This window comes from Leucopleurus acutus, assembly GCF_964270905.1.
Source record: "Leucopleurus acutus genome assembly, chromosome: 1".
NCBI lineage: Eukaryota > Metazoa > Chordata > Mammalia > Artiodactyla > Delphinidae > Leucopleurus > Leucopleurus acutus.
The window spans coordinates 86894202-86906945 of NC_139142.1; the positions used below are offsets into that span (position 1 = coordinate 86894202).

Below are 12744 nucleotides of genomic sequence, written 5' to 3' on the forward strand. Positions count from 1 at the left end.
GACCCATAGATTATGTAGAAATGTGTTATTTAATTTCCAGATCAGATATTTGGGCATTTCTTAGATATCTTCTAATTGTTTATTTCTAATCTAATATTATTGTTATCCAAGAATATACTCTGTATGATTTCATTTCTTTGGTGTCTTGATATTTTGTAGCATATAGACTATTTTGGTGAATGTCTTATGTATTTGAAAAAATATGCATATTCTGGAATTGGTTAGTGCAGTTCTATAAATATCAGGTCAAGTTAGTTGATAATACTCCAGTTTTCTGTGTCTTATTTTAAATCTCCAACTCTTAATTGTGAATTTGTCTACCGTGTCTTTCAGTTCTGTCAGTTTTGCTACATGTGTTTCAAAGCTCTGTTAGGTGCATACACATTTATGATTGTTGGTTGTAAATTGTTCTTGTTACCACTGTGAAATGTCCCTCATTATCTCTAGTAATATTATTTGCCTTGAGGTTTACTTGGCCTAATATTAATAAAGCCCTACAGTTTTCTTGCTTACCATTTGCATGATACACCTTTTTCCACCGTGTATTTATATTTAAATTGGCATGGTTAGTCTATTTACATTTAATGTAGTTATTAATATGGTTGAGTTTAAAGTCTCCCATCTTGTTATTTATTCTGTGTTTATCCCATTTGTTATTTGTTACTCTGTTCTTATCCTGCCTTTTTGATGAATTAGTTATCTTTTAGAATTCCACTTTTTCTCCTATGTTGACTTTTTAAAAATTAACTTTATGGGGTATAATGAAACACAATAAGACACACTGATTTAAAGTATATGTTTTCATGAATTTTAACAGAATTGTACACCCATGACCAAAAAGTACCCTTGGAGTTTTTGCAGTCTCACAGCATCACCCTAAACACCATTGATTTGCTTTCTATCATTATAGATTGTATAAATCTTTTCTAGAGTGACCTATGAATATAACATGTCTTGCTTCCTTCACTCAACATAAAGTTTTTGGATTCATCTATGTTACTGCATGTATCCGTAATTTATCCCCTCCCTCTCCTGTACTCCAAGTAGTATTCTGTTGTATGAGTATACCACATGTCATAATTTGTTATCCACTTGGATTATTTCTGGTTTTTGGCTATCATGAATGAAGTTGCTATGACTATTTCGGTCTTGAATCCATGTGTGGGCATATATTTAGGTTAAACGTGGGTAAATAACTAAGATTGGCATCGCTGGATTATATGATATATGTGTGTTTTTTTATGGTAGCTTTATTGAGATACAATTCACATACCATAAAACTCACCCATTTAAGGTATAAATTCAGTTGCTTTTAGTATATGCACAAAGTTACGCAGACATTACCACAGGCAATTTTAGACCACTTTTATCATTCCCCAAAGAAACTCTGGACCCTTTGGCTCTCACTTGTCAGCTCCACCTTCCAGCTTAAATTTTTTTCTCATTTGTTGGGGGTGACTTTTAAAATCTTCTCTTGTGATTTCATTAATAGTGCCTCTTGAGCAAGTGGTTCTTAAACCTTTTGAACTTCGGGTCCTTAACCTTCTTATAAATGATTGGAAACCCTAAAGAACATTTGTTTATGTGGGTTATATCTGTCAATATATCTCATTAGATATTAAACCTGAGGAATTTTGAAAATATCAAAATTATAATTCTAAACCCTACATGTTGATACAAATAATATTTTAACTATTTTCTAAAGACAAAAAGGAAATTAGTGGGAAACATGACATTACAGTTTTATAAAGCTCTTTAATCGAAGCTTCATAGAAGGTAGTTTGTTGTCATTGAAGCATATAAAGAAAATCATACATGTATTTAGAAAAGGGAAGAGTATTTTAATATTCTTTGTAGATAATTGCAGATATTATACCAAAACTTGACAAATTGTGTAGTATCTTAAGTTCTTGTTCCAAGATTGAATTTGAGAGCACTACAATGATCTTTTCATTGGTCTGTCTTGCGCTTGGAATGAATCTTTTATCTATATATGATTTTGTAACATCATGCACTGATTATTTGGAAAATATTGGTTCACTGAATTATGTAGATCTTCCACATATGTGTCCACATTGACATAGTTCATTATTTAATACTTAAAAATCACATTTCTGAACAACCCCACTGATCTCAACAGAACAATCTTTAAGTATTGGGAAGCTGTCAGTCTCATGGTGCTTTGTCCAAGTTTTCAAACATCTCAGTTTTTGCTTGAATGCTCAAATTTTATTGTTGGCAGCAAGAAGTATCGGTTTTTCTTGAAGTGACAGGCTTGCTTTGTTCACTTTTCAGAAAATAATCTACTTCAAGTAAAGATAGTTTTCTATCAGAAAAAGTGGTCTAATTCAGCTTACAATTCAGTCACACAAATGCTTTTTCTCAAGACAGTTGTGGAAACACAGTTTGCAGCAGAAACGCTTTGTGTGTACTTCCCATCTTGTCATATAGAATTGAACACATATTTAAGGGTTGAGATTTAATTAATTTTACAGCTTCATCATGGACCTTCCTAAGTAGAGCTGGCTTTTTTCCCCCATGCGGGTGCATGGCAGTGAAAAATAACTATTGGGTGTCAGTGCCTTGATTTGTGCTAAGGTGGCAGTAGTTATAAACCATTTTTTTTTGCACAGTCATTGCAAATTTTGGCACAAGTTATTCTAGGATAAATTGAGATGTAAAAAAATAATTTACCACTTGTGTTTGTTACCATGCATTCACAGTAAAGACAATTTTTGATGATTAGTTGATACTAGTATCAGACAAGTACAGTCAAAACAGAAAGTCCAACCACATTAGTAAGGCTAAAGTACAATTCAACACACCAGATTTTAACTCATTTTCTGTATTTACAGTTAAGTGTTTAATTCAGTGATTTACTTTATCATGAGAAAGTGGAAGTGCCTGTTTCTTTTATTGACTTTTTTTTTAAACATACACTCATCTGGAAGGTAAGACCTTCCAGATTCATAATTTATATATTTATTTATTTATGGCTGTGTTGGGTCTTTGTTGCTGCACGCGTGTTCTCTCTAGTTGTGGTGAGTGGGGACTACTCTTTGTTGCAGCACGGGGGCTTCTCATTGTGGTGGCTTCTCTTGTTATGGAGCACGGGCTCTACGCACGTGGGCTTCAGTAGTTGTGGCACGTGGGCTCAGTTGTGGCTTGCGGGCTCAGTAGTTGTGGCTTGTGGGCTCTAGAGCACAGGCTCAGTAGTTATGGCGCACAGGCTTAGTTGTTCCACAGCATGTGGGATCTTCCCGGACCAGGTCTTGAACGTGTGTCCCCTGCATTGGCAGGTGGATTCTTATTCACTGCACCACCAGGGAAGTCCCTCTTTTATCGACTTTTATTGAGCAGGCTTCAGCACAAACTACTGTGCAAGAGTTTATAAGTCTCTCATAAGTTATGTACACTTCTTCGAACAATGCAATATGATAACTTTTTAAGATATCTCATTGGGTTTTGTAATTTAAGTTTGAAAAGCTATAACTTTTTGGCTTTTAAAGATCTCATCATGTGTACATTTAAAATATTGAGTTTCTGTTTTTAAAACGGAATGATCGTTCTCAAATGCAACTGAATCGGCACCATAATTCTATTTGAATATGTTCTATTGCATAAGACAACTTAATTTTACAGCCAAAGGGACATTAGTTTTATCATATTTTCATTTGTGATTTACAGTTTCGTTCAGTTATTTCTTAGAGTATATTCCCCCCTTTCATGAGTTAGAGAATTCTATGTCGGTTTCTTTTTATCACTTGCAGTAATGGATTGAATTTACAAGTCGCCCAGCTCCAGTTTTCAATCCAACAATCCATTCTTAGTTATAAATTATAAATTTTCTTTTATTTAAAAAGAGTTACTAAATTCTAAAATAACTGTTTTAGGTGAAATTTTAAAAACCAAATTTAATAATATTGCAAAGCAAAACAAGAGTACTCTTACTATGTTTCCGTATATACATAGAGAGAGAGAAAAAAAATAAAACTTTGAGACTTCAGAATAATTTATTGGATCATAATGAGACTACAGAGATTATAGCAGGTATTAGTGTTGAAGACAGTAAAGGCACAGTAGAAATATTGAACACAAAGATCTTTTGTATTTACTCATAGATTTGCCTTAGTGGTATTCATTCCTTATTGCAAATTTAGGATCCCATCTGGTATTATTTATTTTATGCCTAAAGAACTTCATTTGTTATTTCTTGTGAAGATCAGCTGGAAATGAATTGTTAACTTTTCTGTCTCAGAATGTTTTTAAAGTGAACAATTTAAAAAATTTATATATTTACTATCTCTTGCCAATTTTTCTTAACAGTTTATATATTCTGAGCCTGTAGCCATTACATACTATCTTTTTTTTTTAATTACAACACGTGGCCTGATAAAGTATGTATGTATGTATTTATTTATTTTTGCTGTGTTGGGTATTCGTTTCTGTGCGAGGGCTTTCTCCAGTTGTGGTGAGCGGGGACCACTCTTCATCGCGGTGCGCGGGCCTCTTACTGTCGCGGCCTCTCCCGTTCCAGAGCACAGGCTCCAGACGCGCAGGCTCGGTAGTTGTGGCTCACAGGCTTAGTTGCTCCGCGACACGTGGGATCCTCCCAGACCAGGGCTCGAACCCGTGTTCCCTGCATTGGCAGGCAGATTCCTAACCACTGCGCCACCAGGGAAGTCCTACATACTATCTTTTAATCTTCATTTATCTTACACAGGTTTTAATGCTTATCCTCAGTCCTCTAGTTATGATCTGTAGTCATTTTTGTTGTTGAAAGCTCAATTTCTGGTAGATGCCACACAAAGCACTCATGGGCACTATTATCTGAGTTCTGTGCTTAAAAATCAGTTTTACTGAATATGAAATCCTTGTCTCACAGTTTCTCTTCTTGATTTTTTAAAATATTATTCCATTTTCTTCCAGCATAAGAAGCATTGCTTTCACAGTTTGATGGTACTCTAATTTTCCCTGTGTAGATAAATGGATTTTGCCTTGTTCTCCAAAGGATTTGTTTCCTTTAAATTCTGTTAAGTTTAGGATCTTGGTAGTTGTTTTTTGGGGTTGATAGTTTTAGTTAAACAGTATAGTCTGGGAATTTCCTGGTGGTCCAGTGGTTAGGACTCCAGACTCACTGCCGAGGGCCCAGGTTCAGTTTCTTGTTGGGGAACTTAAGATTGCACAAGCTGCGCAGTGGTTGCAGCCAAAAATAAATAAATAAATAAACTAGTGTACTCTTTCAGTATGTAATTTCAGATATTTTATTTGAGGAAAACTTTCTGATATGCTCTTGTTTTGGCTTCCGTCTCGGCCTACTGTTTTCTGTCTGTTGGATCTTCTTTGTCCATATTCAGTGCTTGACACATTTTGATGTCTTAAAATCCAGCCCCCCTCCCCCATTTTACCTTCTCTTTCTCTTAAAGGCATAATCTATTCTATTTACTCACTTCTATGTCTGTTCTAGTTTACTCTTTATTTCCAAAATTTTTTTTTATTTCTAATTATTTTGTTCTGTTACTGAGTTTTTTCTAACTCTGATGTATATGTCATATCACTTAACTTTTTTTGTCTTTTTTGAAATAAAGGTATAATTTTTGTCTGTTCTCGTGTGCTTTTTTTTTTTTTTTTTTTTTTTGGCCACGCTGCGTGGCACGTGGGATCTTAGTTCCCCGATCGAATCCACACCCTCTGCAGTGGAAGCGCAGAGTCTTAACCACTGGACCACCAGGAAAGTCCCTCTTATTTCATCTGCTGTCATTAAATTGGCCTGCCATGCTTTCAATTGAATATCTGCCTGTTAGCTATTTGGGGCTTCTCCTGTTCTCAGATGTGTCACATGCCATGTTGCATTCCTTTGCTTTCTTCTGCACTGGTACAGATGGTTACTCCAGTGTTATGACTGTTGGTTTGTTCTCATCTGCTTGGAGTTTGGGGGAGAAACCTTGTTTCCTGCTTTTGTTGTAAATTGGCTTTTGGGGTTTTGTTGCCTCTTTAGTTCTCTGTATTTTTCCTTTGAGATTCAGAGATTTAAGAATACGACCTTCCCAAGATTTTCCCTTTAAAAGCCTATCTTAAGAGGCAACTTTGAAAAATACAAATTCCAGACAAGACATTGTAGGGTTATTAAATTTTAAAAATGTACAGTAATGTAGAAATCTTGTTTTTCCTAGTTTCTCTTCTAAAAATCATACTATATCCAAAAATGTCCCCAAATTATATACTTGAATGTTTAAGGAAGAGTAGGATTTGGTGACACATTTCAGAATTGGAGCATCATCAGACATTTGAATGCATTATTCTGAAGAGTGGAATTTTATTGTCAATGACTTCAGACCTTGAATCCTGATCTTAACAGCTTCCTCTTTCTCTTTAGAGATATAAGCTCAAGTATTTGAATATATTCTCAATTGACCACAGTATAACCTTTTCTGTTATATGGGGCACCTGCATATTATCAGTTAGCTTATATACTATTGGTAAATAGGGAAGTAGTTTCAGTATAACATGGGTGGGTTTTGGTTTATACGTGATTTTTTCTAAACTGGACAGGGGGATCCTGAATAATGGGGGTAGAATTTTATACTGCACAGAGTTTTTAATTAAAAGTGGTAAGCTGTGTAAGGGGTTCCCTTTCAGAGAGGTACACCCTGGTCTAGCAGGGACTCTTCTTTTCATATGGCAGTTTGCATTTCCTTTTTTGTCCATTTTAGCAGTCTTCCTGGCTTAAAGCTCCACTTCTCAGCTCCCATAAACCCTCGTTTCTACTTCTTTTTTTTTTTTTTTTTTTTTTTTGCGGTACGCAGGCCTTCCAACGCTGCGGCCTCTCCCTCTGCGGAGCACAGGCCCCGGACGCACAGGCCCAGTGGCCATGGCTCACGGGCCCAGCCGCCCCACGGCATATGGGATCCTCCCAGACCGGGGCATGAACCCGTGTCCCCTGCATCGGCAGGTGGACTCCCAACCACTGCGCCGCCAGGGAAGCCCCTCTACTTCTTTGCTTCTAATACCTTTATATTAAGCTCTGAGGAAGCATTTCAGCTGCTCTTAGCTGCTTAACTGGGGTGTGCAAGTTATCTCTGGAGGTTCCAATCATTGGTTTTCTTAGTGCTGTGGTTACAGAGTTACAGGGGCATTGGCTGATCTGCCCCAATGTACCCCTCTCTACCCTTCTGGACCCATTTTTTTCCCCATAAGCCTTGTTATTTTTAGGGTTGCAGAGTGCAAAGTTTCCAGGAATGTATGTATGTATTTACATTATACCAGATGTACTAAGAAACTTCAAGAAAATGCTGGAGCTTAGTGTAGTGAGGCTTTACAGCATTGTTTCTGTTCTTGAAGGACTTTATAAAAAGAGCCCCTATAATTCTCCTGTAATAAAGATCCAGTGTTTGGGATTTGAGGCTTTCTATTCATCATTTTTAAATGCAGGGGAATAATAAACAGTAAAAATTTGAGGAATTATGTTGTGGATCACTGAGGCTTTATTTTGTGCTAATGAGATTGTTTTGATGAACCTACCTAAAATTAGAGAAACTGGTAAGTAAATGTAAAATTCTGTATTGGATGATACAGTATTATCTTTTTTCTATTTTGATCCTGGTAGGGAATTGTAATTTGGGCCATTTACAATATCAAGGTTTGTTTCAGAAATAATAATATTCAACTTACAGAAAATGCATAGTAGTATACTGTATTATTATTTGTTGTGGAAAAATCTAATCCTTATCAAAAGATTTTGGGTACTTTCCTTAAAACAGCAAGGAATTATAGGCCAGTATTACAGTAATGGAAGAAGATTGCTCATGTGATGGATGACTCTAGAAAAATTGTACAGATGAGGAAGATGGATGTATAAATGGAGAAAAATCAGGTTATTGCATGGAGTATAATATTTTAGTTAAGTCCTGATAAACCCATTGTAAGTTGAAAATGTTGTAAGCTGAAAATGCACTTAAGACACTTAACCTACTGGATGGACATCACAGCTTAGCCCAGCCTACCTTAAACATGCTCAGAACACTTACATTAGCTTACAGTTGGGCAAAATCACAAGTGTTGAATGTCTTATGTAATTGATTGAATACTGAAAGCGAAAAACAATAGTTGCATGGATACAGAATGGTTATAAGTGTGTCAGTTATTTACCCTCATGATCAAGTGGCTGACTTTGAGCTGTGGCTCACTGTGGCTCACTGCTGCCGCTGCCCAGCATCACAAGAGTATATAGTACCTGCAAATGGCTAGCCCGAGAAAAGACCAAAATTAAAAATTCTGAGTACAGTTTCTACTGAATACGTATTGCTTTCACATCACTGTAAAGTCAAAAAATCTTTAAGTCAAACTATGATAAGTCTATATTGCAAAAATAGTGTAAACTGGTCATGTGGATTTGCCCCATATAAGGAAATGAATAGAGAGCTTTGTTAAGGAGTAGACTCCTTAGTGTTAATTTGGACATTTTGAGAATTGACATTAGGTGTGTGGCAGTGGCAGGCCCTATTAATTTTGTGTCATTTTTGGGACTATGTGATAATGCCAGCAAATTCCAGTGGGGTTCGCTCAAGGAAATGACCCCTGTTCTTTTGAGTAATTCTAAAAGTAAGGAAAATTGCTGGAAACTTAGACCACATTGTGAGATTCAGTATTTCAGTAGCATGAAAATTTAATGGACCCTGGGGAAAGAATCTGAATTGTGAGGATGCTGTAATTATATTTGTGTATTGTAATAACGTTAATAAATACTCTTATGACTGTCAGATTTTTTCTGTGTTTTCTTCTACTGTTAGGTATTAATTCTGTTTGTTTCTCCTGGAAATGAAAAAAGAGGAGAAAGCATATTACAACATATTTTATCTTTTTAAAAATCTGGGCTTCCCTGGTGGCGCAGTGGTTGAGAGTCTGCCTGCTGATGCAGGGGACACCGGTCCGGGAGGAACCCACGTGCCGCGGAGCGGCTGCGCCCGTGGGCCATGGCCGCTGGGCCTGCGCGTCCGGAGCCTGTGCTCCGCAGTGGGAGAGGCCACAGCAGTGAGATGCCCGCGTACCGCAAAAAAGAAAAAAAAAAATCTGAGCATAGTTGACATACAACATTATATTAGTTTCAGATATATAGCATGATTCAATTTGTTTTTTGGTTGCGCCACACGGTATGTGGAATCTTAGCTCTCCAACCGGGGATTGAACCTGTGCCCCTGCAGTGGAAACGTGGAATCTTAACCACTGGACCGCCGGGGAAGTCTGATTCAGTATTTTTATATATTGCAAAATGATTACCACAATAAGTCTAGTTAAAATCTGTCAGCATACGTAGTTACAGAATTCTTTTCTCTGATAACTTTTAAGGTTTACTCTCACAGCAATTTTCATATATGCAATACAGTATTATTAACTGTAATTACCGTGCTGTACGTTATATCACTGCAACTTATTTATTTTATAACCTTTTGTACCTTTTGACGCCTATCACCCATTTCACTCATCCCCACCTCCCTGCCTCTGGCAACCACCAGTCTGTGCTCTGTATCTGTGAACTTGCTGTTTTTGTTTTTTGTTTGTTTTTGTTTTTTAATTCCACATGTAAGTGAGATCGTATGGTATTTGTCTTTCTCTGTCTGACTTTTTTCACTTAGTGTAATGCCCTTTAGGTTCATCCATGTTGTTGCAAGTGGCAAGAGTTGATTCTTTTTTATGGCTGAATAATATTCCATTGTTTATGTATGTATGTATACGTGTGTGTCTGTGTGTGTTATATGCGCATATATATATATATTCACTGCATTATTTACAGTAGCCAATATATGGAAACAACCATATCTAAGTGTCCATCAATTGATAATGGATAAAATTGGCTATTGTAAATAATGCAGTGAACATGGGGGTACGTGTCATATTTTATCATTTTAAAAGTGTAACCTGTAGGGAATTCCCTGGCGGTTCAGTGGTTAAGACTCGGTGCTTTCACTGCCATGGGTCCGTGTTCAGTCCCTGGTCAGGGAACTAAGATCTCACAAGCTGCGTGGTGTGGCAAAAAAAAAAAAAGTAACCTGTAAAGCAGAATGACTCTGTTCAATGCATGTTTTTCCCTCTTATATCTTAAGGAAGAGAGAGAAAATCCTTCAAAACGGAGTAGAATTGAACGTGATATAGATAATAATTTGATCACATCAACACCAAGAGCAGGAGAAAAGCCTAACAAACAGATATCTCGAGTAAGACGGAAAAGTCAAGTAAATGGAGGTTTGTTAATGTTTACATATTGCTTTATTAGGTGTAAGCAGAGTTCTCACTTGACATGTTTGTGTTCTGTTTTTAAAAATCTACTTTGAGCAATTTCTGCCTTATTTTTGTAATCTCCTTTGTATTAAATATTAGTGGCATGAAGTAAATAAAAATTTACCTTCCTAATGTAAATCTACTTTGATGAATTAAAGTGACAGAGGCAGAGCAACTAGCTTTATAGTGTTTAGCATGAAAATGTATATGAAACTCATTTCTTAAAGCAGTAATAATTGTGACTTAATTTATTTGAAATATGTACAAAGAATTTGTTTCTGGATTATGGAATTTCAGAGCTATAGAGGGGGCTTGGAGCTCTCAGGTCCGCGGTTCTCAACTAGGGGTGTTTTTGTCCCCTAGCAGACGCTTTTCAGTGTATGAAGACCTTTTTGGTTTGTCACAACCTGTGGAGGGATTGCTACTTGCATCTAGCAGGTGAAGGTCAGGGGCACTGCTAAACATCCTACAATGCACAGGACATCCTCCCATAACAAAGAATTATCCAGCCCAAAAGCCAATAGTGTTGCTATTTATAAATCCTGTTCTAGATCAGTACCTTATTGTATTGCTGACAAGCTCCTCAAAGTCAAAAAGGAGAAAAAAAAGATGGACAAGCAGAGAAACCTATACAGAATAGCACTTTAGAGCATGGAGTGCTACCTTTTAACCAATACTGTTTTAAACACAGCAGTGATAATAATTCCCTACCTCTTTCCTCTTAATGCAGTGATGTATCTCCATTGTTAGAATTGACCATAAGGGAGAAAAGGGATAAACAAGTTAAAAGAGCACTAACAAAGAAGGAAAGAAATGTGCTAAAGTTGTGGAGGGTCAAGGATGATTTATTAAGACATTTGTATTTTATATTTTCCCAAAACCCATTACATTTTTTTTATTTATAAGAAACTTTAAAAAAAAACTGGTTATTCTTCCTAACTACTCTGAAATGGTGCCTCACAATATCCATAAGTAGTTTTTGACACTGCTGTATATATAGTCTTCTGCTTCAGTAGAAATAGTTGCCTCTATTTATTTAGCTGTTACTCATTAGAAATAGATTGGGGGGTAAGTTTTGTGAAGTAGGCAGCATCCCAAAATGTAAATAAACAAAGACAAAATCTTGCATTTGTGTTTTTCATATTGTAACTTGCTTGCTTTACTTACAAAGAGTTTTATTTCATTTTCTGTTACACTGTGTTGATTTGAAGACTTTCAGTCTGTGTAATTCCAGATATAAATCTACTTTGTAAAAACTCAGTAAATTTTAGCATTTATAAACCATTATAAATAAATTTGTTATAAAGATCATTTGATTTACAAGTGATTTACCTCAGGATTTCTTGAAATAATAAGCTTTTTAACATTAATGTTCATCAGTTTTCCTTATGTATTTTGAGGGAAAAAGTTATTTTTATAATGAATCGTTTAGAACATATTTATGAAAGTCATGTTTTCTAGATTGCAACTATTTTTGTTGTTTCTTTCTTAGAAGCTGGTAGTTATGAAATGACAAATCAACATGTAAAACAAAATGGAAAATTAGAAGATAATCCTTCCTCTGGCAGTCCTCCAAGGACTACATTGTTGGGGACCATATTTTCTCCTGTCTTCAACTTTTTTTCACCAGCAAATAAAAATGGTAAATATAAGTCATTAACCATAATTTGGGTTTAAAAGATTAATCGTTTTCCTGGCTTTTTAAAAGATCTGTTTGATTTTTGGGGCATATTTTTGTTAGCATCTTATGTTTGTTTTCAGTCTCGTTAAAAATACACAGACTTTTTTTTTTTAAAGAATATATTTTCTTTCTTTTATATTTATTTATTTATTTATGGCTGCATCATGTCTTAGTTGCGGCACACGGGATCTTCTGTTGCGGTGTGTGGGCTCCTCATTGCGGCACGTGGGCTTCTCTCCAGTTGTGACATGTGGGCTCTGTAGTTGTAGTACACAGGCTTAGTTGCCTCGCAGCAGGAGGGATCTTATTAGTTCCCTGACCAGAGATTGAACCCAAGTCCCCTGCATTGGAAGGTGGATTCTTAACCACTGGACCACCAGGGAAGTCCCCAAAATACACAGCTCCTAAAAGGCTTTTTTTTTTTTTTTTTTTTTTTAGTGACTGAAATAAATGTAGGTTATGTTTAATTAACTATCTGAAAAGCTAGATGATAAACTTTGGGCTGGAGGGAAAGTATTATTTTTTCTGCGTTGGGATGACTTCTGCATCTTTAGAGAGAAGCATTTTCAATATTCTAGATTAGTAAAGTAGAATTTGTTGAATATTTTGAGTGAGTTGAAACCAGATTTTTTTTTGGTAATACAATTTATTTTTATTATCATTTGCTTGTTTTTTTTCCCCCGTAGGGAATCTTCAGTTTAGACAAATAGTAAAACTACCCTAATTCACATGAATTGAAGGTTCCCGTTGTATGCCTTTGCAAAAAAATTAAAAATGGCCTCTTTCTC

General features: G+C 36.0%; 1 protein-coding gene across 2 annotated transcripts in view; it reads left to right on the forward strand.

Moving 5' to 3' along the window:
* CTDSPL2 (CTD small phosphatase like 2) overlaps nt 1–12744 on the forward strand; it is a 71333-nt gene that overhangs the window by 24989 nt on the left and 33600 nt on the right. Inside the window, exons 3-4 of one of the 2 annotated variants that reach the window (XM_082845257.1) lie at nt 10101–10239; nt 11768–11917. In XM_082845257.1, the coding sequence (XP_082701383.1) occupies nt 10101–10239; nt 11768–11917 (289 nt within the window). The remainder of the gene's footprint in view (nt 1–10100; nt 10240–11767; nt 11918–12744) is intronic. The other variant, XM_082845258.1, reaches the window with a different exon arrangement.